We start from the raw sequence: 23,802 nt of genomic DNA on the forward strand, positions 1-23,802 counted from the left end.
TCCAGACCCGAACACAGTTCTAGTAGTCCAACTGACAACAACGTCCGCTGAATTGCACCCGGGCGTGGCGAGCCACGTGCACGCTGGGACACAAGAATATTGAAGGCCATGTACACAAAGATGAGGATTGAAATGAATAAAAAAAAGGGGGGGGGAGGGAGAAGAACGAAGATTGAAAGGCATGAAGAAGAGCGCGAACAAAGGGGTGAACCGAACGTAAAACCAGAGAAGATGGAGTACACTTCGTCGCAGCTCATAGTCGCTATGCCATCATTGCAGGAAATCTAGCAGGGAAATACCATTAAATCGACTGTCACTTGACAGAATTGCTTCGTGACAAGACCGAGGAAGCAGCGCTAGAGCCAGCCGACCGTCGTCGATCTACACGAGGTCGAATCTCACTTGCGCTACCACTTCTTCGTCTCCGAGATTCATCAAGGCCGCCGCGGCGCCGTCTCTGAAGCAAACGGACGTTTCAACATTAGAATCACGCTTGCTGTACAGGGAAACCGAGGAACTCTTAGCAAAGACAACGACAAATCAGGGTGATGGAGGGCACCTAGCGTGATGCGATAACGTCACGGTTGAAGCATGACCACACAGGCAATCAAGGAAGTCCATCACTCACCGAGGTCGCCGTGTTCTCCCGCGGACTCCGCTCCGTCGATGCTCCTGAATCATCCAATTTCAGGGCATGAAGGCGCTTTTGGCTGTCTTGGGTGACCGAATCGATGTCATCCAGCTGAACGGGAATCTCCGCGATCTGGCACTGTGGGGGAGGCGCGACCCCATTCTTCCGTTCGTTGGCCTGTTCCAACACCTTCTCCCATCTAGTCTGCCGGCTCTGCTCCCGCTGTTCGGCACTATTCTGCCGCTCGTTGTACTCATGGGAGCACTCATCGAACAGCTGGGGGTTGATTTCCATGAACATTTTCATGGCATTGTAGACCATACTGTGGATTGTTCTGTACGGACCGGAGATCAGTACCATAGGGACTGGTGGGCTGCAGGGACGCAAAAACATACCGGTTCCAGTGACCTTTAGAGTTTTCATACAACGGGGGAAACATGATCGGCAGGATGATCTCCACATTGTCACTGACGAGGTTGCAGAAATATTCGTTGTTCCAAAAGTACAGTGCACGTTCCGCAACCTTACCCGCAGTTAGCTTTGGTACACGTCACAATTTGAGACAGATATCTCATACCTGGAAGTGCGGACTGGCCACCGACTTGGCGAGTTGTTGAAACAAGGGTACCTGCACCTTGGCGAACTCGGCGGGATCCATCACCTCGAATATGTCCTCAACTTCGTTGAGATACATGACTTCCTTGGTACTGTTGGTCTTAGGCCAGTAACGCAGCAGTCCAAGAACGACCTAGTTCAATGTTAGCATCTGCTCGAGGATCAACTCCGATAAGGCAGGCGTAGAGGGTTTACTCACATCTTCCGTCAAAGTCGAGTCCTTTTCGAGAAACTGAACAATACAGTAGGCCAGCTGCGGGTGATACATGCTAAGACTCTTGACTTTGTGCAGAGGAAGCAAAACCCTGGTGAGGAACAGCTTGTGCTCCTCCTTCAAGGGAAGGGCAAATCCGTTGATAATCGAGCCAAGAATTTCCAACAATTCGGCAATGCCATTGAACCGCTCGGTCTCGTATGTAAACTGGAAGAAGACGTTGTTGATAGATCGACGAATGTATGAGCGCAGATTCAGGAACTTTCCGTAGATCCGATGCAGGGTAGTCTTGAGGAAATCGCGTTCGCGGGGATCTTCCGAGTCGAACAGCTCGAGCAACTGGAGGAGTGTTAGTGGTCCGAATTCTTGTTTTGACTACCTAAGCAACGCGGTCGGGCGGCCTACCTGCAGAACGAAATGGTGATCGATGTATGCCTTGGCGATGTTGGTGTTGAAATCTTGGCTTTCGATGAATCGCAGGAAGAACTCATAGACCACCTGGATATGCGGCCACGCGACTTCCAAGACCGGCTCATCCTCTTCCGGGTCGAAAGCCTCTCCCTGAGGAGTCACTGGAGGTGGGATGGGTCGGAAAAGGTTCTTGGCAAACATCTCGACGACTCGGGGGTACATCGGTTCTGTGATGACGGAGCGATTGTTGGCGATATAATCTAAGAGTTCGTGGAGCGCCAGTCTCTTAATTTCCTTAGACTTCATATCAGCCGTCGGGTCATTGAAGTCGAAAATGATGTTGCACTGGTCAATCTTCTGCATGAACAGGTCCTGACGTCTATTGGGTGGGACTTCGTGGAAGCCAGGGAGTTTCTCGAGCTCGCGCTGACGCTGATCGGAGATATCGAATCGCGACGAATGCTGGCGCTTGGGGGTTCTGATGCCTTCGGACATATCTTTAGGCGTTGTCTGAAGGCGATCGAAGACATGGGACTTCCTAGGAGGAGCCAGGTCGCCTGGCATTGTCTCGGCCGCACCGGGAGGAGGGACATGATGCTGCGTGAAAAGTACGGTCAGATGGGCTCACGAGCGACAGGCATTGACGCGCACGCCATTCGGATCAGGAGTGAGATGACTTACTGGGCCACTTGGGCTGATGACCACACTAGGAGCCATCGGCTGTCCCTGCTTGGTAGGAGTACCTGGACCACCGTTAGCCACCGGTTGACCAGCAACGCTTCGGGGCTGCGAATGGGAATACTAACCAGGAGGGAAGATTCCGGCCTGCGCAGAACTCTCCGGCGACTTTCCTCTGGTATCATTCACGGAAGTTGTGGACGAGGTCGGGGTGCCCTGGTTGGGGGAAGAAGATTGCTGGCCATGGTGAACTCCGAGGGCGGCGTTGTTCTGGGCGGAGGCGTGGGAGGAGTCTTTCTTCTTGGAGGATTTGTTCGCGTCTTTCGCCCTCGACAACTGCTCGTGCTATGGAGGTCAGCCCAGTTCGGGCGGTCGGCCGGCGAATCTGGAGGGAGATGGCGGAGGCGGGGAACAGCTAAGGGGCGGAAGGCGACGAGGGCGAACTCACCACTCTCTGTCTGAAACCCTTCATCTTGACGACTAAACGAACAGCCACATGTACTCGGTTCGGGGACTCGGTGCCAGTGCAGCAAGAAGCCGCACCCTAGCAGGAGGGATGGAGTCGGGCAGAGCGGAGGCGATTCAGGAGAGCCACGTCGGGATTTGTTTATGTCGGCCTAGGAATGACCACATGAGCATTTGCAGCCACAACACAACGCAGCATAGCGCTTGTTTCGAAATGAAGAGAGACGGCAATCTTCAAGGTGGATTTGTATCGATTTCTTCGGAAGGCAGGCGATGGAAGGTAATGCGTAGTAGGATGGGGGAGGGTGGTGAGGGGAATTATTGAATGCTTGGGACGCAAAGCAGCACCGGGCAGAATAGCGGGCAATTCAAAAGAACAGGCGGTTGAGGTGATCGAGGGACCGCGGTGAGAGAATTGGAAACAAACAAGGGGTGGATCGGGAAGCAGAAATGGAACAAGAAACTATAAGCTGCAGGACTTACCTTATGAGATTCGAGCTGGGACGATTGGAGAGGGAGTGAGGCGGGGGGGGGGGGGGGGTTCAGATTGTTGGGTGGGAAAGTGGAAAGAGGAGGATCTCTCACACTGCTGTCTCTCACTCTGTCTGTCTCTCGTTGGCGCGAATGGGAGCGGTATAGGGAGTAGCAGCGCAGTTGCCGGTCAGTCAGTTGGCAGTCGGTCGATCGCCTTTGCCGTGGTCGCTTAGCGGGTATGGCTTAGAGAGCGGGGGTGCAACAAGAGCCCCGGGGGGGGGGGAAGAGAAAAAGTAAATCAAACTGCACGGTCAACAATCCACGAGGGGCAAAGAAGATGATAATCGATAGAGATGAACGAGATGAGATTGTTTCCAACAGATCGGTCTGACAGACCAGATGAGACACGAGGCGGGGAAGCAAAAAAAGTAGCGTAGCGTAGCGTAGCGTAGCGTAGCGTAGCTTAGCTGTCAACGGGATGGAAGAAGTAGTATGAAGGTTTGGGGGTCTCGGAAGGGGGGTGAGTAAATGAGTGATTGAGAGCGATGAGAGAGCGAGTGAGAGAGCAAGATTAAGGTCATCGAATGCTGGGCTGTGGCTGAGATGAGAAGAAGCGCTCGGACTGGACTGAGTGTTGCTCCTGCACCTGAACTGCAGTTGGTTCCAAAGGAACAGGCAAAGTGAATCACAGTGGTTCCGGTTGGTCTACGGACTACGGAGTACTCTGCACTACAGTATACATACTGTGTACACAGTACATCCAGTACGGAGGTGCATATATGCAATAGAACGTACTGGCACAATTTACATGATACGTGAGATGGATACTAAAGTAGTTGTCTAACGGTCTCCCGAAGTCATCTGATGGTTTACCACGGAAGCACTAATCTCCAGCTAGATTGACGATGGTCTAGTCTGTTTCAGCCCGTCAGTCGTCAGTCTGCGATGAACTGAGGCGTTCCAGTTCGGGATGAGTTTTTCTCCTCTCCCCTGGATTGTGATTGTGATGCCGGTCACGTGCTGTGCGGATAGATCCCACCACCTCCAATTCCACCTCGACGAGACGAGATTCTCCTGAATAGGTGGTGATAGTCCTGTAGGTTACGCTTCTACCGCTTCTGCAGATTTTGAATCAGGGGTCGACCAGAGATTCCCTCCGTGTGGAAGAAGGGATATCACAATTTTCAGCAACTGACGTCACATGAGCGCGCATCTCTCCGTCCGCATACTCTGGTTTACTCCACCGAAAATATAGTGAGCACGCGGTCGACCATCGGATCTATAACCGCACCATCAAACGTCATACCACACCCTAAAACACCAAAAAAAAATTGCCATGACAGATTCCACGGAGTCCAGAACGGCTCCATTCTATTCCATCCCCGCTCGCCGCATGGTCAGCGTGGAACATCCCGCTATTATCAAAAATGTCGACAAAGCCCTTGACACCCTCCGCGGCGATGCAGGTATCACGCGAGTAAGCAAGATAGCCTAACAGACTCCAGAATACAAAGACAAGACACCACCTTCTGACAATGCAGACTAGATCCTCAACCCTCCCAAGGCGGACAGCCCGGCCAGGCTCTTCCTCCGGCCGGAGGATGCCATGTCCAGACCGATGAAATCGATCAGCTCGACGGCCAACAACATCCTGGTCAAGGTCACGGTGCCCAAGCGGACGGGTCGCAAACGCAAGAAGGGCTCCGATGAGCCGTTCACCGGGGTTCCCATCACCACGGGGCATGTGGAAGCGCCGCGACGCAGCGCGCGGGAGGTGCTGCAAAGCCTTCACGACAATGTCGGGAGGTATCAAGTAGAGCCGGTAGGGATGATCGAGCGGACGCATGTGTTTCGAGGTGAGAACGTTGCTGCCCCCTGAAACCATCGACCGACAGGGTCTAAACGAAGTTAGGAATGCCGGACTTTGTCTTCTCGACGGCATCGAGCGCATTTGCAAACAAATTCCGCGAGCATATCTTGCCGTTCGACTGTAAGCCGTTGCATCTGCCTCCAAGCACGCGTGAACATCAAACTAACCCCGCCAAACAGACGAGAAGATGAAGCAATTCGACCTGAACATGACCAAAGGCATCACCTCGAACGTGGACATCATCCCTCCCCCCTCCTTCAGCCACGGCGACCTGCCCTTCAACTACATGTAAGCCCATCACCACCACCACCACCACCCCCAAACAACCAAAACTAACACCCCTCCCCAAGCTACCGTCAAAACCCAACCATGCAAAAATCCATCGACACCACCGGCAAAATCACAACCGTGAACACCCAACGCACAGTAAAGGTGCACACGCACCTCGTCCCCTACGACATCCCGGAAGTCCCCACGCAACCGAGGGACAACTGCCCCCCGATCTCGACCCTGGACCCGACGCTCCAAGAAACCATCACGATCCTGCAGGGGCTCTTCAGCTCGCGACCGGCCTGGACGCGACGAGGTCTACGCAACGCGCTCCCCACCGTCGAGAAGCGATACGCCCTACGCCACGCGATCCCCTACGTAGGCTACGTCTTCCGCTCCGGGCCGTGGCGCGACGCGATCATCCGGTTCTCGCACGACCCGCGCACCTCACCGGAGAACCACATCTACCAGACACTGATGTTCCAGATCCAACCGCGGGACGCCGACGTCGCGCGCGACGGCTACTTCGGCGCTGGCAGTAGCAGTACCGGCATCAACAACAACAAAGACGGCGCGCGCCGCCACGCCTACTTCCGGCCCAACGAGGTCCCGCAATTCGACCCGACCGCCCCCTTCCACAACCAACTGCACCACCAACCGGGCCAGCTGCCCACGGACACGCACCTCTTCACGGGCCAGCCGCCGCTGGCCCGCGACGGCCGCATGTGGATGTACTGCGACATCCAGGACCCGATCCTCCGCAACATCCTCTTCCCATCCGAAAGCCCGGCCGCACCGCCGCCGCCGGGCTTCCTGCGCGACAGGTGCGACGTCCTGACGGACGGTTGGTACGGGAACGGCACCCTGGCCAAGTTCAAGACCATCATGCGCCACAAGGTGCTGGCGCTGCTGGACGACCGCGCCACCGACGACGCCGAGTTCGCTCAGATCCTCGCCTTGCCGGATTACGCCACCCCGGAGTCCATCAACACCGACTTCTGGTTGGATCCCGCCACCGCCACCTCCAAGAGCACCATGATGGCCACGGAGATCCGCGCTATCATCAAGAGTGCGCCGGCGTTTCGGGAGCGGGCCGCCGCGGATAAGCGCGCGGGCAAGCGACGGAGGGGGAGGGGGATGGCTACGCGGCGGAGTGCGGCGGGGCGCCGCGTGCAGTTCCGGGAGGATGTGGTTGGTGGGGAGGAAGAGGAGGTGGAGGGGGACGGGGAGGAAGAGGAAGAGGAGGACGAGGAGCAAATAGATACACAGGGAATGGAGGTTGGGGAGGAGATGGGTGAAGGGGAGGAGGAGGCTTATGAGCAGGAGGAGTTGTTGGAGGCCCAAGCGGCGGAAGCGGCCGCTGCGGTGTCGGCTGCAGTGGAGGAGGATGAGGATGAGGCGGATGAGGAGGATGATGAGGGCGAGAGTGAGCAAGATGAGGACATTGATACCTTCAGATGATTACGACTATCTGGGAGCTGAGATGCAATTGAAGTACACCACTATATTACCAAGGTATCAGATTGTATCAGGTTTCATTTATTGTAGCTAGCTAAATTTATTCTAAGTTTAAATAGGTAGTAGAAGTAGGTGGTTCGTATAAGACATTAAACGGCATGACACATTCTCTGGCCATTAGCTGATACATGCGGACACAGGCGTTGGTTGAGTTATGAGCGAAGGAAAGAGTTAGTGATATGAGCTGTCCAGCCTCGGATAAATATAGGTCGCGCGGTGTAGGTAGTATGGTCATGGTAGACGAGAGAAGGAACATAAGCCTGCGAACGCGAAGGAGCACAAGGGGAGGGTTGCTGAGTCGTGGTGATGTAGGTCGAAGAGGATGAGATCAACATAGAAAAGAAAATCAGAATGACAGTAGCCAGTAGGGTATCCATATAATGCAGTGCACTCTCGAGCTTTCCAGACGCCAAAACAAAGACAACAACAAAATAACAACCAATAGAACACCTTTTTTGCGATGCAAAGGGCGCATCAAGCGCGAATGAATGACTCAAGCAGCTGCTTCATCTGCCTCGGCTGCTTCTTCCGCAGCACTTGCGCTTTCCCAGATCTCGATTTCAGCCTCCGTTGGCTCCAACTTGGCGTCGGTGGTGGCCTCGGATGGAAGAGAGGCCTCAAGGAGGGAGGATATGGAAGAAACGCTCGAAAGCTTGCTGGGGATGGACCGAGGGCTAGTGCGCGGCAAACGGTGGAGTGGCGCCTTCTTGTCGGCGCCGTCTGTCTCCTCATCATCATAAATGACGACATACGAGAAAGCATGGCAATCATCGCCGTAAAAGTCAGCGGCATTCAGGTCCCCGAGAGGCGCTCGGGACTCCTCCATCATGACCGATTTGCGTGCTGCGGCGGCAGGAGACTCCTGCTCGCGAGAGCGTGGCAGATCCAGTCCCAGTTCCACGGGAGGAACGTTCTCCTTGCCACGGCCCGAGGTCTGTACTTTGCCCTCCTGGTCATTGATGTCCAGGACGCAAGTAGAGTGTTGCATCAGGTTCGTCATTTCTTCTTGTTCGTTATCAACATAGATATCGAACGCCCAGGAAGCTGGTGCTTTGGGATTGGACTGGCGCTTGGGCTTTGGACCCGACAAGGCAGCCGCGAGGGAGAAGGGGCGGTGAACGGCTTTCCGACCGGTCGATTCAAGTCGGCTCTTAGCGATGGTGGAACGTCGAGAGGAAGATTTGCATGACTTTGGTTGAGGCGAGCGTCCAGCAGGCTTGAGGATGGGAGCCGACTTGGGAGTAGACAGAATCGGCTTGGTTGGCGTTTCAGGCATACGAGGAGCAGTGCTTGGTTCGAGGGTGGTCAGAACCACGCGAGAGGTCTTGGACGGCTTTGAAGAAATCTTGATCGCTGGTTCGGAATCGTCGTCGTCCATAGTCCGCTTCCGCTTGGTTGAGAGCTTAAGAGTGACTGGGTCGATATTCTCCGAGTCAACCTCCATTGTTGGCTGGGATTTTTTGGACAAGATGGCACCTGAACCACGGCAGTCAGTACCCCAATCAGGAGACGGATGAAGCGGAGATGATGGGTCACAAAACATACCGTCTTGTTTGTTTTTCAAATTCAGCTTGGACCGGAGCAAGGAACGCATGCGAGGTGCATCCAGGCTGGCGAAAGGCTGGCGAACGGCGGTCGGGGTCATTGTAAGAGCGGCCATGTCGACGAGGGGTGGTGGTGGTCGCAAGCACCAATTGAGAAGATTTCGTTGGAGGTGGAAGAAGGGGAAAGGGTTAAAGATGTAAAAATAGGAGCGAGCGACCGACAGGGACCGGCCGGGGCAATGAATCGGGCGTTGCAGTGACTGAGAGACAAGTCTGTTTTGGTCAACGCCGTGGAGTACCGGGCAGGATGGAAGGTGATTGGCGGCGGAGGATGATCGACGGGATTAGGAGCGAATCGAGAAGCGAATCGAGACAGCAAGCAAATGAGTATATCCGTAGTATGTATGTAATTGATGTGTGTTTCAATAAAGTTAATACGAGCTGGACCACGATCTCGTTATCGGAGCCAGCCAAGTTACTCGAGCGGGGGGTGGATGTGACAGAGAAAAGGGAAACGAGCGAGCCGGCGGAAGGAAGATATAAAGGGTTTCAACCAGGCAAGGGTTGAAGTGGGTGAAGTAGACGGACGGTTGGGGGGGGGGGGGGGGCAGGAGATCGGTAACGGGATAATCAAGTAAGTCGTACGCCTCTCACGTACACTGAAAGGTATCTAGAAGGTCATTCCTGCCTGCACAGTGACTGGAACGAGGAAGGTAGGGGTAAGTGGATGGGAGGGGTGGGGGGTGGGAAGGTGAAGGTGATGATGAAAGTGGCAGTGATAATGGGGGTGGTAAGGGGAGGGACCATGGGAGTCTGTAATGTATAAGTAGGCATGGAGAATGTGGGAGTTGGGGAGGAAGTTGGAAGGAAGTCGAGGAAAGTCGAGAAAAGTCGCGTCAAGTTCGTGTTTATTCCTTGGCCCAAAAGGGTAATAGTGGTAACATTCAATCCAAGTTTACCTTCAGCTTTTCCCAGTAACTTCACTCCAGTGAGCTATACTTCCAGGCATTAATCACCAATTCACCACCAATGCAAGGCTGTAGGCTCCATTATTGCCTGATAATTGGTTGATGCGACAATCGCATTCTCCTCTTTCCCCTCCATGCTCCATCGTCTTGTTCTACGAGTACGGAGTACTCCGTACTCTTCTTTCCTTCTCCCTACACGTCTCGTCTCTTTCCCCCCCCCCTCCACCTCGAGGCGCGTCGCGTTCAGCTTCAATCAAGTTGGCCATGGCCCCTCCAACCCCACGCTTATAATTGAGTTGAAGATCAAACAGCTACAGTACTGATCTAGTGGTTTTAAACATTACTTCTACAGAAATCTTAAGCATGATGAAGTCAATCCAGTCCCTCACGATGGTTGTACAACCTGAAAACCACCGTAGCCCCCACTGATCTTCTTCTTTTCTGACCGTCGCCCATCCCTTCAACGCGTTGCCCATCACGACCCCCTTCCTTTGTCTTGTCGTCTCGTCGCGTCTTCACCACCAATTTCTCCTCCCCCACTCCTTCTGCTGCTCCATAGCGCTCGCTGGCTTGGCAACTCTGTCGCGTGTCCGTCAATAGTGGACCACGTCGACATCGGCTCCATCCCATTGTTTCACCAGCTGCATCTGCATCCCTTGAATGCGGCGCTATTGCCGGCGGTTAGATAGATACCAGCCCATCATCCCATCCTCATCTTCCGTAGTATAGTTTCCCACGGCCACCATACAGTCCCTCTCCTCACCTAGCACCTAGCACCTAGCACCTAGCACCACCAGTTTCAACCTCTCCCAAAGTCTCGGTTGCATTACCGCTGAAACACGGACAGCCCCCTAAAAAGATCCTTACTCGATGCACCTCGAGCTTCCCTCCCACCTAACGTTCTATAATTATCACCACTTGACATTTCATTTCACCTCGCCCCCCCCCCCCCCCCCCCCCCCCCCCCCCCCCATAACTCAAGGGCAACTATGCACGTTGCTACGCGCCGGAACAGGATTACCCCGTGAACCAGCCAGACTGACCGAGGAGGATCTGTGAAGCATTCCTCAGGGGCATTTGTTTTTATGGTTCCCGCCGGCCGTCGGGGGGTGATGCATGTGCTTTAACATATACTCAGTATGGACTATCTGCCATGGCAGTGCGGTGGCGGCACTTCACATTCCATTCTTCGCGACAGCTAGTGACGAACCACCACCGCCCCTCTGCCCTCGAGGATTGGCTGGCTATGGCATACATACATACATACTCATGCGGGTCGCCTGCCGAGGATGACTTCGTCTCAAGGTTGCCACGGCGCCGCCGCATGGGGAAATCCGGCTTCTCGACTCAGATACTGACCGTGAAAGGGTACTGTCACCACTGGCCGGGCTGCGGGGAGCACCCTCTTCATCTTGCTGCAGCAGGATGATGGATGAGCCCAGAACCACTGGAAGCTTAGTAGCACTAGTCTAATGATGTGCGGTCTTGGGTAGGGCTAGCCGCGCAGCGTGTGTCTGGTGTGGTATGATCCGTAGTGATGAATTATCAAAGCCGCGAACACCCCCTCTCCCCTCGAAGTCTGCAGAGATTAGGGAGTTGAGCGACTTCGGGATCCAAGCACACTCGACACACCAGGACTGCACATGCTGAACAAACTCCCAATACGTGTTTGTTGTGAAAGGCCCAGGCAACAAGAGACGTTCTTGACCCGCGAGTCGGGCTAATTTGCAACCTTGCATTGTGAAGTACGAGTACAAGGTGCTGGACTATGATACAGACCCCGCCGGCTGCCCTGTCCCCGGCCCCCTTACAATCTTCCCCGGTTCGGTGTGCGCTCTCACTGCAGCTGTCATTGGGCTCGCCCGTGGGGTTGAAAAGAACACTCGAGCATTTCCAAGACAGTCAAGCTCCACCCGCGCATGTCGCGAGCTCACTGACGAGTTATAACTCGATGTGTCTTGTCAATGCGTCCAAAAGAAGATGCCATCAAATCATGATGTGGAGCGCTTGTCTTTAGTTATTATGTGCGTTATATTGATTGTTCTAAATAGATAGGGTTCTCGTAGAATGGGAGAATAACAACACCTGCGCCGTACACCGTTCATCCTCGCTGTGCCCGAAACCCAATTTGGTATGTAAACAAGATTCCGCCAAAAAGAAATTTTCATAATCAGAAAAAGCAGCAAGCAGTCATGACCGTGTCACTGGACGTCAAACCGAGAGAGAGAGAGACCCAGAGGCCGAAAGAAAAAGCAGAGAGACATTACACACCGTGTCGATACACCTGGGTTCCACCCGAGCGGATCTGAACGGTATCCCGGCGTTGCATGACCACCAGAGCCCGGTGGAGGGCTTGTTCGGTGTATCCTCTGCCTTCGACGAACTCGCGTTTCAACGTCGCCAGGCTCGTGCTCCAGCCGATGGGGAGACGGCGCTTCAATTCGTCTTCGATCTTGCTGGCTTCTTCCATCATCTCCTTGCTTCCCTGGCCCTCACCCTGGTTGACGGCGTCCATGGTCGAGGCCAGGAAGAGGCGGATGGCTTCGTCGACGTGAGCCTCCGTTGCGATGGGCGACAGGCTCAATTTAGCTAGCGATTCAGTGATACGCACAATGGCCTCGAGTTGACGAACGGTGATGGGGATGGACGACCGAGTGCCAGCGTCGACTTCGTGACGGTGGACCTGCTTCCGGATCGTGACAAAGTGTGAAGACAACTTTTCGGCTGCTTCATCGGACAGGCGAGGTGCGCAACGGCTGGGGCACTGTTAGCATCTCTATTCATAGCATTCGAAAGGGCGGTGGTAACATACGTGCGACAGTAGCTGATATACCGCTTCATCTTCTCCAAGGGGATCTCCGCTTCAATCTGCTCTTCAATGCCTCGTCCGCCCATGTGAACACCCATGACGTGTCTGGCGATGCTTTCGTCGCGGCTGCGCTCGTGGTCATCTCGCACAATGAAGATCATATCGAAACGCGACAAGATAGTAGTCTGGAAATCGATGTTCTCGCCCGGGGTCTTCAAATCATCATAACGTCCGAAGATGGGGTTGGCTGCAGCCAAGACAGACGTCCGGGAGTTGAGGATCGTGGTGATACCGGCCTTGGCGATCGAGATGGTCTGTTGTTCCATGGCTTCGTGGATAGCGACACGATCCTCGTCTCTCATCTTATCAAATTCATCGATACAGACAACTCCGCCGTCGGCGAGCACCATGGCACCTCCTTCCAAGTAGAATTCGCGCGTAACGTGATCACGTTGTACGGAAGCAGTCAAACCCGCCGCGGACGAACCCTTACCGGAGGTATAGATTGCAATTGGCGATACCTTCTCTGTGAACTTGAGTAGTTGCGACTTAGCAGTACCGGGGTCACCAAGCATGAGGACGTTGATATCACCACGAAGTTTCATCCCATCGGGAAGGATCTTCTTCGAGCCACCCATCAGCAGACAGACAATAGCCTTTTTGATATCCAAGTTTCCGTAGATCGACGGGGCGATACTTCGTGCCAAGGCGTCATACAAATCGGGACGACGACTGAGCTCCAGAAACTCTTGTTCTTCCTCCTCAGAGAAAATAGCATTGCCCTTGGCAGTGTGGTCGAGATCCGTGCTGATACCGACCGCCCGCAGATAGGGGTTGCGGATGGCGACTGCTCCGTCCTTCTTTCCGCCCTTTGACGATTGATAGATTGAGAAAATGCCCATGACGGTGCAACGGGAACCAGGTACAACTCGGTTGGCGAGGTAGCGATCGGCAGAGATGAGGACGTGGCGAGGAAGTTCACCCACAGGAACCTGATCAGGCGCCTCCTGCAGCTTCAGGACTTGCTGATCGACGAAGTGGCACTTCTCGTGCGAAACAACATATGGGTCGAGCGGGCACGGCTCCGAGTCAGGATCGCCTGGCTGCCTTTCACGGCCACATTTTCTGGGGAGCTGCATCCCTGCGAATCCACCCTCAACGGTAAGGTTTTCGGTATAACCACAGTTCTTGCATCGGAGATGCATCTGGGTAGCTTTGGACGATATCGTCGAGGCGCCAATAACGATACCCGGGATTCGCACGAGATGTGAGATATTTGTAGCGTTGAGGTCTCGGATCGAGATATGTGTTGCGGACGAGTGGAGCAAGAGCTGATGAGGTGGGAGTTCGACGTCTCTTTGGGAGGGATATACAATGCGTCGAGTACATTCTTGAAGGGCCGACTCGAACTGAAGTCGGTAAAAGTACTGATTAGAGCTGTCTCGACCTAAGAAGGAATTGATGGGCTTACGAGGGGGATGATGTTTGCAGGCTCGGTGGTGAGCTTGTGGGCCAGCTCCTCGTTGTACGAGATCATGTGTGCAATATCAATGTCGCAATAGTATTGCTTGACCAAGACATTTTGTCTCAATTGGTCACTGCGATGGCAAGTCAATATCAAGATGTGGCATACAAGGCGGCGGCGTCAACATACCGATAGATAAATGCATTATCCAATTGAAACTCCAAGACGAACTCCCTCAATTTCGCTTGGATCTGACTGCGAGAGTCATCGACACCATCGACGCTGGGAGCGAGGACGCTCAGAGTGTAGGGGGTGCGTCTATCCATGGTGGTGACGGCAGTGACAAGAGGTGGGGTGGCAGTTGTGATGAGGTGTGTAGGTTTTCGGTGTATCCCGTTGCGAGGAGAAACTGCAAATATCTTCCTGAGCAACGGCACACGAATGGAACGCGTCGCGTCGGTCTCACGCGTTAAGTGGTTTTTGGCCTAAGGCAAAGATCAATTTAGTTACGGAACAACCCAGCCCCGGGTTCCGAGGGGGCTCGGATGGGTCTTTGTCATCCCTCATTCCCGGGGCCTGGCGCCTTACCCGATCGGGTTCGAGCTATCATGAACCCCCCCCGTATCAGATGGAGCTGGGTGACGTTGCAGCAAGAGTCAATTGCTTCCAATTTGCTCCAAGCTTGCCCTCTCTTGCCGTTCAATCCTGGTTCCCAGTGGTGAACACTGCTTGCTAGTGTACTGCTGGCTGCTATACCACAACTGTCCACTTGTCATGTTCACATAGTTTTCCCTTCCTAACAGCACGGTGACCGCGGGACTTGTCAGTCGCCAAATCGGCATCAATATGTCCTCTGCCAGTCCCCGGAAGTCGATTGACAGCTTGGCCTCAGGCGCCTCAACTCCTTCTCTATCTCAGTTCTCATTCACACAGATCGAATCCCCTCGGATCTCATCACAAAGATACCCCTTAAGGAGAGGATCAACCGCAAGCTCGATCGCAAGCATTGGGGGAATTCTGGATCCCTCCAGCCGCCATGGGTCTATCGCTGAATCTGGACAGAATGGTACGGCCCAGTTTACTCTACTTCGAACACTGAAGGTTAACCTCATTTCTCAACGACAGCAATCTCTACTCTCCTGCAGCCTCCGATTGTGCGCACGGGTCTTGTGCCTCATACCGCCGTTGGCACCGCCGGATACAAACCACCGACGACTCGTGACATTCCTCCTGTTACCTTGACCAATATCCCACATGTGGACTCTAAAGCGTTCGAATCATATCTCTCTCAAGTTGGATCGTTGTATGATGCCTTCCAGCAAGCCAAAGAAAGCAATACAGAGCAGGACTCGCAATTAGTGCGGGCAGGAGGCAAGGCCTCACCGAAGCCGGAAGATTCGGACTCTTTGGCTCCTGCATCGCGGGAACGCCGACCGTCAACTCTGTCGAATCACTCTCGAGCGACCTCTCCATATGATACGCGGGGCAGGAGGCGGTCATACGCTGGCCGTGGTCGGGGTCAAGCCGTTACTCCCTTGTCCACAATCCCCACAGTATACTTCGAGGATGACTTCCGTCTCGAGAATCCGCGAACGTTTGATGTGGTGTCGGAGAAGTCTGGAATCATAACTTCCAAAGACAAATCGGAGAATGGGGCCGCCGTGGAGTCAGCTGCCACGGGGAGGAAGGCTCTCGCTACGAATGCTATATTGCAAGAAAAGCTTTCATGGTACATGGACACCGTGGAAATTCACCTGATCTCTTCTATCTCCACGGCTTCTAAATCTTTCTTTACCGCACTCGGGTCTTTGCGAGAGCTCCATGCAGAAGCCGCCGACTCGGTGAAACGCATCCAAGTCTTGCGGAAGGACCTACAGAAGATTGACCGTGAGATGGCTCTAGGAGGTCTCAAGATTGTGAATCTGCGGCGACGGAGGGAAAATGTACGTATGCTGGCGGATGCCGTGGCACAGCTCCGCGATGTGGTCGAATCAGTTTCCCGATGTGAAGTGCTCGTCGAGAATGGTAACATCGAGGAGGCTGCCGATGGCCTTGAAGAGGTGGAGAGATTGATGGCGGGGGAACAGGCTGCAAGTCCATTAAAGACAAACGAAGAACAGCAACAATCGAAGAGGACGGTCGACTTACGGCGACTGAAAGCGCTCGAAGGTGCGTCTGAGGACTTGGACCAACTAAGATCTCGAATTGGTAGCGGCTATGAGAGCCGTTTCTTAAGTGACCTTCTCGGCGACCTGAGACAGCACGTTGAGGATGTACCGCTAGATACTACGCTACAGCGATGGGGATTCTCTTTCCAGCGACAACGCGGTGCACGCTCCGGCGCCGCGCAATCTCCCGCCTATATGAATTTTGACGAGCAACTGCGGTCGAAACTGCGCATGCATCTCACTGGTCTTGCTCGTGTACGCCACACAACACCTGCAGCGACTTCCTTCAAGACAGCAGTTCTACGCGAGATGAAGAGTCTTATCCGCAAGCATATGCCCAGCTCCAGCGACGACGACAGTGAATCGGTGGTGTCAGTGTCCACGCACAAATCCCAACAGCTTAGTCAACAAGAAAAGTCGTCGATCCTTGCGCGCAACCTCCGCGCCTTGGACGCTCAGGACTCGTATGAAATGCTAGCCAAGGTATACACTGGGATCAGTGAATCTTTGAGAAGACTCAGTGTTCAAGTCAAAGTTCTTCTGGATATCGCCAGTGGATTGGGAAATCCTGTCTCGTTGGGTGTGCGCTCCGGCCCCCCAAGCCCAAACCCGCAAGGCCCGACGACTCCGGCCTTGGAAGCAGAGAGGACTGCGGCCCTCATGGCGCAAGATGAGATTCTACAGGTTCTGGACATGTCCAGTCTTCTTGGCCAAGCGGTTGACATTGCTCAGTCTCAAGTTGTTAAGGTCCTGAAAGTCCGCTCGGAACAGACATCTCAGTTGCCGATGGAAGACTTCCTCAAGTACTTTACACTGAACCGACTCTTTGCGGACGAATGTGAGGCTATCTCCGGTAGAGGCGGCGCCGCATTGAAAACGGTTGTGGGAAATCAAATTCGAGATTACATCAACCGGTTTGGCGACAGCCAACGGCGCCGCATTGTCGAAGTTATGGATTCTGACAAATGGGACGCACGGGACTTCGGAGAGGACGAGAACGCTATCCTGGACCGGATGCTTAGCGCAAGTACGCGAGATATCGAGCTCTGGACTGATGCATCCAAAATTTGGCTGTCCTCAAACGGACACCAGGAACCGAAACCTACAGCGCCATTCACAACCAATGGTACGGGTAAGGAGAAGCTGCGGAGTGCGGTGATCGACGAGCAGAAGTACATTCTCACCGAATCCGGAGTGGCGATGATGAGGAGCATCGAAGAGTTCCAGTTCCTCATGGCGAATATTCCCAGTATGATGCAGGACATTGCACCCGGGCTTCTGGAGTCATTGAAGCTGTTCAACTCCCGGTCTTCGCAGCTGATCCTGGGTGCTGGCGCCACGAGAAGTGCGGGCCTAAAGAACATCACCACGAAACACCTGGCTCTATCCTCGCAGGCACTCAGCTTCATCATTGCGCTGGTTCCCTATGTCCGCGAGTTTGTCCGCCGACACGCGCCCTCGATTCCGCTGCTGGGCGAGTTCGACAAAGTGAAGCGGCTGTATCAGGAGCACCAGAACGGCATCCATGAGAAACTGGTTGACATCATGGGGTCACGATCTGCCATCCACGTGAATGCCATGAAAAAGATCGACTGGGATGCTTCTGCTGGATCCACCACTGTGAGCCCATACATGGAGACGCTGGCCAAGGAGACGGGCACCTTGCATCGGGTGCTGAGCAAGCACCTTCCCGACATGACCGTCATGATGATCATGGATCCTGTGTTCAAGAGCTACCGCGAGCAGTGGACGAAAGCCTTTGACGAGGTCAAGGTGACTTCGGAGGCGGCCAAGCAACGGTAAGATATGAACTGCCTCTAGAGGACGGACGCAGCTAACACAAGCTTGCAGGTTGCAACGTGATGCGGAGCACTTCCAAAGCAAGCTGAGCAAGATCGATGGCTTTGGCGATCTGGGCCAGCGACTCTTGGAGCTGGTGCAACAGAAAAGCCTTGTCACGGAGCCACGCGAGTCCAGCCCGGTCGACGGAAGTTCATCGAAGGGGTCGTCCGAGACCACCGACACTGGCCGGAGCCAGAAGTAGCTGTCTGGCTAGTATATACATTCGCCTTGTATCGATCCCTTGGCTCAGATCCCATTGCTCAGTGTATGGAGGCGTGAGGCTGTCTGACCTCATTGACTGTTCGTTTATCGTACATAGAAGTGCAGCCAGGAGACATACTCTCGCTTACTCGGGCAGCAGCTCCAGTGAGCCATTTCTTCTATATATACATACTTAATTCATGCACCTACATATGATCCCTCTTGCAAACTCTAGAACCACCCCTGCCCAGGTCCCGTCAAATACACCTTCTTAGCATAACTCGGTCATATACTTCCCCCAAACAACATCCCAACTGCCCAAACTCAACTCCAAGACCAAAGCTGCAACATCCTACGGAAGTGTAGACACTCGACCAACAGTCTAATCCACAACTACTTCATGTACTACCCTTTCCCGACACACCCCCACCCCCCAGAACAAGAGCAAGAATATCCAATGAACAAACAAAGTCCATTAATCTGAGCCCCTAACCAGTAGGCACCGTCGTCGTAACCAGACGATCAATCATCATCATCATCCACACATCACAAGTGGGACAAAAAAAGCATCTAATCATACATCCAAAAGCAGGATATCATATATCCCCCCCGGCAACCGCGTCAATCGTAAGCCGTTGTGTAAAAAAAAACGATTCATCATCTCCCGAAAACTCCAATGCAATCAGAAAAGGTTTCTGGTCATGCAGCCAGCCACCGATCTACTGGCCGGGCAGGGCACCGGTCCCCTTCTTCCCGCCGAGGGTGTTGGGCTCGTGGCCGCCCTTGCCGCTGCCGGTCTTGTTGGGGCCGGAGCTGCCCTGGGCGCTGATGAAGCCGCTGGCCTGGCCGGATTCTTCGGGGAGGGGGGCGGTGCGCTGGGCGCGGTTGAGGGTGTCGTTCTTTTTCGGAGGTGTTAGTGGTTGTTCGTTCGACGTTGTGTATATGCAAAAACAGAAGGGAATGGGGAGGGCTTACATCGGGGTTGGTGCCGTGGACCTTGGTCTGGCCGGCCTCGATGGCGTTGTCGCTGTGGGGGACACCGTCGTCGTATTCGGCTCCGCGAGGCATTTTGTGGGTGGGTTTGTGGTGGTGGTTGAAAAAGGTAGAGAGAGGTGGTTTGGTTTGGTTGCTGGGGTTGGGATCGGGTTAGCTTGGTTACTGCTTTGACGATGGGCGTGTCGTAGATGACTTACTGTAGTTTGAGAGTTTGAGAATTTCGTAGTCGTTGTCTTGTGATTGTGATGAAGACGGTAAGGAAAGCAAGGGAACTTATATGTTGAGTCTGGTGGTGATGTGTTCATTGATTCTGGGATGCGCACGTCGAGTGCTGACAGCATCATGAAGTCATTATCCCCACCCAATGACTTCATGGGACCCGGTCTGAGATCAGGTACAGTCACTTCTCTCGCTCACTCTTCCATCCTCTTCGCTGCGTGTTGGACATGGTAGTGATCGGCGAGGGGTAAGACATGTTAATGCTTTGATTTCATTGCGCATTCAATTGGGGGTGGACTATCTGCGTGACTGATGTGGTCGTAGGCTGGCGAGCGGAAAGTGTGTATATTGGAGTGCACAGCACGGGATCCGGAATTGGAGGCGGGAGTCCGAGGGTCGGGTTTTCCTGCAGATGGGAAAGGGTCGGGTTACACTGAAGGGATCCTTTGAGACCTCCGATTTGATCAAGATCTCAATGATCTTGGATCTGAGTATCATCGTGCTAGGGTTAGCTCACCGATAGTTCATTCAAAGATTAAAAGATCGGAAGATTTGTTACCGCTGGTTGTTGATGGCTGCGATGCTTCCCTTCGGCATTGAACCAAGCAAACTGTCCGGACTCAAGGTCCAGGCCCAAGATGGCCAGTTGGCACCCGTGCCGTTTTTTCTTGGGTTGAGATTCAAACTTCAGGCCTACATGTATTATCACCATCCTCCCTTCTGTGTCTCTTTGTTTCGGCGGGTTTTCCAATCCCTTCCATATTTGCGACACAGAAACCCGTGAAGCTTCACCTTAGATCATCAAGCAGTGTCGAATATTAGACAATGGGAATTAGAATTACAATCCCGAGCTACACATACCCACCACCCAGTGATATATAGCTTACAACACTACAACCGTTCCAGCTGACAACCCACAAGAACACAAGCCATAATCACAATCCAACCCCAGCAGCAGCAGCAGCAGCTCCCCTCCCCTCATCTCTACTCTCCCTCCTTCCCATCCAGACACAACCCCCAATTACTACCCAACCCCTCGGACCAATTCACATCGCCGACCAGCCCGTTCCCACACAACCTGTTAAATTCCCCCCAAGCCCCGGGGCTCCACTTCCCGCGCACCCTCGGCTTCATAGCGAAAGCAACCCGGTATGCGCAAGCGACCGGCTCCGACCCCGGTCTCACCTCCCACATCCCCTTCCTCCGCTCACGCAACCGTCTTAGCCCGGGATGAACCGGGGCGAGAAACACGGAGCGCGCATGTAGAAGTGGCCAGGTTTCCCGAGTAACAGGCGACAGGCGACGGGTGCCAAGAGGGCGATGATGGCCTCGGTTATGGTTACGTTGACCGTGGACAGTACGGTACGGAGGGCGCTTTACCGATACCGCAAACGGCTTGGGCGGGGGGAAGGGAAAAAGCGATCGGGATCGTGAGCCGTGGGGGTTGCGCGTGCGTGCACCGGGGAACAACGATTTCGGTCTCGGTCGGGTCATGGATGGCCTTTGCGTTTGTGCGAGGAGGACGAGGCGATGGTGGGGGACGGGGAAAGGTCAAGGCCATGGCCAAGGCCAAGGCCAAGGCCGGGGGCTGGGTGGTGGTGGTGGTGGTGGTGTAGTAGTTGTTGTTGTTTGTCAATGTCAACGCTTGGAGGAGGGGCTTAGTGAGGATGCTAGGCAGGTCTGGATTGTTTGATGGATGGGGCCTTGCGGAGTAGGTAGCTCGTGCGGCGGAGATGGGCCGGTCGCAGCGTTGGCCAGAACAACTACCTAGTACTGTGAACCGCGACGATAATTAGAAAGTATCTAGACAAGAGGTAAGTAAGCGTTAACGGGCATAGTTACTATTTTGGTTCTTTTTGTTTGGGGGTGCGGAGAAAGAGGGGTCATTTCAATGACTACTAGGATCGTGGGCAAATAAAGGCATTCGGAGACGGTGAATGCGATGGAGCTGGGGCCCCCCAGAAATCTAGCTGACAAGCCATATTGGCACTATGAAAGATCTGGTTAGATTGCCGCTAGCCAAAAAGTTAAGACGGTCGAGACGGAAGAGCTGAAGGTGCTCTTTAGAGGAATCTTCCAGATCGAGGAAATGGTGAGGGGCATCAGTGCAGCGAGGATAACGCGGCCGCGGAGATGATAGATCCTCATAGATGACCTGGGCTTGTTTGCTGCTCCGGAACTGGCCGAGGCCCTACGTGAGATCTTTACTTAATACTAATGTGGTAACTGCATCCAATTCAAAGTGGACCTTAAACTCCAGTATGCAAGGGTATCTGACGACGTGACAAGAACCAAATCCAAGCTAATGCATTCCACCGACCAAAACCACGCCGGGGCCTAGCTTGGATCCAAAACGCCCAACACCGCCCTAAACTAATCAGACCTGTCAGGTAGACAGCCTAGCGCCTGGGGCACTCGGTTGCGGCTGATCTGGACCCTCAGTCCGTTGAAAATGATATGGTAGAATAGATCGACCTCCTCGTGGTCCAAGTCGAACGACAAAGAGCTCTCTTGGGACTCGGACAAGATACTCGTGGCTCTGGTATCGACGCTCGACAGGCGACTCTCTGGACGAGTGCTTCGCGTGGAGGTCAGAGAGTGGGTATAAGAGCTCGATCGCATTGTAGATGAGAGGAACGGTCGTAGCGAGCGGATACTGTCCGCAGGTTCGGACTCCGGGTCAGGATTGACAACAACGAGCCTTTGTGGGGGTACGTGCATGTAACCGCCTTCGACGAGGGCAGAGATGCCGTTATAGTTGATGGCCTGCGAGTCGGGCGATACAGGATTGTTGACCTGTTTCATGTCCGGTTGAGGCGTAGGGGGTTCGCTCGATTTCTGGAAGGACTTCCAGAGCCCCTGTAGGACTCTCCACGGTGCTCGACAATTCGATTTCGACATAAGGCCCCGAAAGTGGCTCTGGATTTGCTTCATAGGCATGGCCTAATCTTGATCGATGGCAAAGTGGGTATAAGTGGAGGTTGGTATGATCCGGCGTTGGTGGCAAGCGGGGGCGGGGATGAGGGGAAGAGGGTGACGGGCTCTGACTGTGAGGCTGAGCTGCGACTCGAGCCACTCACTAGAAGACCAAAGATCAGATGTATGGGAAATGAAGAGCAACGCCGATCCACTGAGGTAGAAACATTGGAGAATCTCAAGTCACTCCTGGCACAGCGCCTACCGCGCAATTCACTGAAAAGTGCGATAGAGATGCTGCGCAGGACATTTCCGGTCGATCCAGCTGAGGAGCAGCCATGGCATTGTTAAATGTCTTGTTACTAAAGGTCTGAAGATCCAAGACGGAGCGGTAAGAACGAGTTTCGGGGAGTGTATGAGTTGGAAGTAAATCATGGCGAACTCAATTGCGCGAACTGGTGACCACGAATGCTATTGTTTTGTCGCTCGGAAGATAAAGGCACAAGAGAGGAGAACACAGTAGGCTTGAATGGCGCATGAGTGCCGTCAGCATGGAAGATTTGCAGCACGAGGGGTGGCTGCTCTGCATCAGATTAAAAGCAACAAGACGGCACGATTGGCAAGCGAGGACCGTGAGGCGGTGGGCGGGTGGACGGTGACGTCAGGGTACGAAGCAGCTTTCCCCAGATTTGCCCAGATTTACCCAGTTTTTTACCTAATCCGGCTGCCGGAGCCAAGCGGAGACAAACTTTGGTTTTTCGAGGTACGGTAGGTACAGTACAATTCATACGTTGTTGAGAGAGGGGAACCAAAATAAAAAAAAATATTAAAAAAAGGAACGACACCGTTACAATTGCTGATGGGGACATCCATTGGGATGGGGGCATTTTCCCTGATACGAGATCACCGCTTGCCTCCTCGTTCACCCCCTCCTTCGCTCGACCATGGCGGAAATCGATCGTTCCCTTGTGTGTCACGTAAAATGAACAAATGAGACCACCCCCCTGTTCCCCTATCCTTGTTCGAGAGGAGGCAACAAAACGTAAAACTCGCAGACGGCGGCAGCAGCAGCAGCAGCAGCAACAGCAGCAACAGCAGAGTAACATAAGTCTGAGCTTCGATGGAGTGGTCTTATTGCAACGCTTTCCACGGATCATCATCTGGTCGGATGATTCTGCAATTGACGGGACCAACCGGGGGTTGTCATTAGCCGGGGGTCCCTCTTCCAAGCTTCCCAGCACTCCAGAGATTCTCCAGAAGAGGCCGAGGCCAGAACTGGGGATGCGTCCGTGCAACGCCAACCTTTAGTTTAGTTCAGCTGTTAGCCCAACCTGCTCCCGGTGAGCTCGACAGAGCGACAGAGACACAACACGAAGGATATCTTATTTAACAGAATTGAATGAAGGGTAGTAGGAAATGAAGGGAAAGGAAGCTAATTTCTGCCCTTCCCCTCCCTGTTTTTAAATTGTCCCTAGCAACCTCGCAAATTAAGGAAATGACAGGATTTCGCCTGGCAGGTTAGCGGTTG

The 23,802-nt window shown here is 53.8% G+C and overlaps 9 protein-coding genes across 9 annotated transcripts; 2 read left to right on the forward strand and 7 right to left on the reverse strand.

Annotated features, from left to right (window-relative positions):
- Positions 1-607: 607 nt before the first annotated feature.
- On the reverse strand, positions 608-3,021 carry BO95DRAFT_467512 (protein phosphatase 2A regulatory subunit RTS1; the record flags this gene model as incomplete). Its single annotated transcript, XM_025589299.1, has 8 exons — positions 608-965; positions 1,027-1,154; positions 1,209-1,379; positions 1,446-1,799; positions 1,866-2,468; positions 2,553-2,614; positions 2,678-2,894; positions 2,998-3,021. 8 exons carry the CDS (start codon positions 3,019-3,021, stop codon positions 608-610), a joined length of 1,917 nt encoding a protein of 638 aa, XP_025438282.1.
- A 1,524-nt stretch (positions 3,022-4,545) lies between these two features.
- Positions 4,546-7,246, forward strand: BO95DRAFT_446608 (transcription factor TFIIIC subunit TFC1). The gene is made up of 5 exons (XM_025587430.1): positions 4,546-4,965; positions 5,035-5,344; positions 5,401-5,478; positions 5,538-5,646; positions 5,709-7,246. Exons 1-5 carry the CDS (start codon positions 4,882-4,884, stop codon positions 7,087-7,089), a joined length of 1,962 nt encoding a protein of 653 aa, XP_025438283.1. The 5' UTR covers positions 4,546-4,881; the 3' UTR covers positions 7,090-7,246.
- Positions 7,157-9,298, reverse strand: BO95DRAFT_446610 (uncharacterized protein). Its single transcript, XM_025587431.1, has 2 exons — positions 8,692-9,298; positions 7,157-8,622 (listed from the first exon to the last, which is right to left on the reverse strand). Exons 1-2 carry the CDS (start codon positions 8,804-8,806, stop codon positions 7,640-7,642), a joined length of 1,098 nt encoding a protein of 365 aa, XP_025438284.1. The 5' UTR covers positions 8,807-9,298; the 3' UTR covers positions 7,157-7,639.
- Positions 9,299-11,685: 2,387 nt separating this feature from the next.
- On the reverse strand, positions 11,686-14,299 carry BO95DRAFT_446613 (MCM DNA helicase complex subunit MCM5). The gene is made up of 4 exons (XM_025587432.1): positions 14,122-14,299; positions 13,939-14,065; positions 12,471-13,876; positions 11,686-12,414 (listed from the first exon to the last, which is right to left on the reverse strand). The coding sequence occupies exons 1-4, from the start codon at positions 14,256-14,258 to the stop codon at positions 11,922-11,924; spliced, it is 2,163 nt and encodes a 720-aa protein (XP_025438285.1). The 5' UTR covers positions 14,259-14,299; the 3' UTR covers positions 11,686-11,921.
- A 270-nt stretch (positions 14,300-14,569) lies between these two features.
- BO95DRAFT_446614 (GARP complex component) lies at positions 14,570-18,350 on the forward strand. Its single transcript, XM_025587433.1, has 3 exons — positions 14,570-14,998; positions 15,058-17,899; positions 17,952-18,350. The coding sequence occupies exons 1-3, from the start codon at positions 14,779-14,781 to the stop codon at positions 18,142-18,144; spliced, it is 3,255 nt and encodes a 1,084-aa protein (XP_025438286.1). The 5' UTR covers positions 14,570-14,778; the 3' UTR covers positions 18,145-18,350.
- A 263-nt stretch (positions 18,351-18,613) lies between these two features.
- On the reverse strand, positions 18,614-19,393 carry BO95DRAFT_397598 (uncharacterized protein). Its single transcript, XM_025583778.1, has 2 exons — positions 19,119-19,393; positions 18,614-19,042 (listed from the first exon to the last, which is right to left on the reverse strand). Exons 1-2 carry the CDS (start codon positions 19,209-19,211, stop codon positions 18,863-18,865), a joined length of 273 nt encoding a protein of 90 aa, XP_025438287.1. The 5' UTR covers positions 19,212-19,393; the 3' UTR covers positions 18,614-18,862.
- Positions 19,394-20,242: 849 nt separating this feature from the next.
- BO95DRAFT_256671 (uncharacterized protein) lies at positions 20,243-21,088 on the reverse strand. Its single transcript, XM_025581482.1, has one exon. It carries the CDS (start codon positions 20,850-20,852, stop codon positions 20,343-20,345), a length of 510 nt encoding a protein of 169 aa, XP_025438288.1. The 5' UTR covers positions 20,853-21,088; the 3' UTR covers positions 20,243-20,342.
- Positions 21,089-21,579: 491 nt separating this feature from the next.
- BO95DRAFT_517680 (uncharacterized protein) lies at positions 21,580-22,298 on the reverse strand (the record flags this gene model as incomplete). Its single annotated transcript, XM_025591917.1, has 2 exons — positions 21,580-21,726; positions 21,774-22,298. The coding sequence occupies 2 exons, from the start codon at positions 22,296-22,298 to the stop codon at positions 21,661-21,663; spliced, it is 591 nt and encodes a 196-aa protein (XP_025438289.1). The 3' UTR covers positions 21,580-21,660.
- Positions 22,299-22,582: 284 nt separating this feature from the next.
- On the reverse strand, positions 22,583-23,547 carry BO95DRAFT_256707 (uncharacterized protein). Its single transcript, XM_025581483.1, has one exon. It carries the CDS (start codon positions 23,432-23,434, stop codon positions 22,868-22,870), a length of 567 nt encoding a protein of 188 aa, XP_025438290.1. The 5' UTR covers positions 23,435-23,547; the 3' UTR covers positions 22,583-22,867.
- Between the last annotated feature and the right edge of the window lie 255 nt (positions 23,548-23,802).

Source organism: Aspergillus brunneoviolaceus (genome assembly GCF_003184695.1).
Source record: "Aspergillus brunneoviolaceus CBS 621.78 unplaced genomic scaffold BO95scaffold_74, whole genome shotgun sequence".
Taxonomy (NCBI): Eukaryota; Fungi; Ascomycota; class Eurotiomycetes; order Eurotiales; family Aspergillaceae; genus Aspergillus; species Aspergillus brunneoviolaceus.

Bases quoted from the DNA above. Each gene is read 5' to 3' on its own strand.
- BO95DRAFT_446608 (XM_025587430.1), top strand. From the start codon at position 4,882: ATGGTCAGCGTGGAACATCCCGCTATTATCAAAAATGTCGACAAAGCC. The intron at 4,966-5,034 runs GTAAGCAAGATA...AATGCAGACTAG, and splicing joins GCGATGCAGGTATCACGCGA to ATCCTCAACCCTCCCAAGGC. The intron at 5,647-5,708 runs GTAAGCCCATCA...CCCCTCCCCAAG, and splicing joins GACCTGCCCTTCAACTACAT to CTACCGTCAAAACCCAACCA.
- BO95DRAFT_446610 (XM_025587431.1), bottom strand. From the start codon at position 8,806: ATGGCCGCTCTTACAATGACCCCGACCGCCGTTCGCCAGCCTTTCGCC. The intron at 8,623-8,691 runs GTATGTTTTGTG...GCCGTGGTTCAG, and splicing joins TTTGAAAAACAAACAAGACG to GTGCCATCTTGTCCAAAAAA.
- BO95DRAFT_446613 (XM_025587432.1), bottom strand. From the start codon at position 14,258: ATGGATAGACGCACCCCCTACACTCTGAGCGTCCTCGCTCCCAGCGTC. The intron at 13,877-13,938 runs GTAAGCCCATCA...TACCGACTTCAG, and splicing joins CTGCAAACATCATCCCCCTC to TTCGAGTCGGCCCTTCAAGA. The intron at 12,415-12,470 runs GTATGTTACCAC...ACAGTGCCCCAG, and splicing joins TATATCAGCTACTGTCGCAC to CCGTTGCGCACCTCGCCTGT.
- BO95DRAFT_446614 (XM_025587433.1), top strand. From the start codon at position 14,779: ATGTCCTCTGCCAGTCCCCGGAAGTCGATTGACAGCTTGGCCTCAGGC. The intron at 14,999-15,057 runs GTACGGCCCAGT...TCTCAACGACAG, and splicing joins CGCTGAATCTGGACAGAATG to CAATCTCTACTCTCCTGCAG. The intron at 17,900-17,951 runs GTAAGATATGAA...ACAAGCTTGCAG, and splicing joins TCGGAGGCGGCCAAGCAACG to GTTGCAACGTGATGCGGAGC.
- BO95DRAFT_397598 (XM_025583778.1), bottom strand. From the start codon at position 19,211: ATGCCTCGCGGAGCCGAATACGACGACGGTGTCCCCCACAGCGACAAC. The intron at 19,043-19,118 runs GTAAGCCCTCCC...CCTCCGAAAAAG, and splicing joins TCCACGGCACCAACCCCGAT to AACGACACCCTCAACCGCGC.
- BO95DRAFT_256671 (XM_025581482.1), bottom strand. From the start codon at position 20,852: ATGACCCGACCGAGACCGAAATCGTTGTTCCCCGGTGCACGCACGCGC.
- BO95DRAFT_256707 (XM_025581483.1), bottom strand. From the start codon at position 23,434: ATGATGATCCGTGGAAAGCGTTGCAATAAGACCACTCCATCGAAGCTC.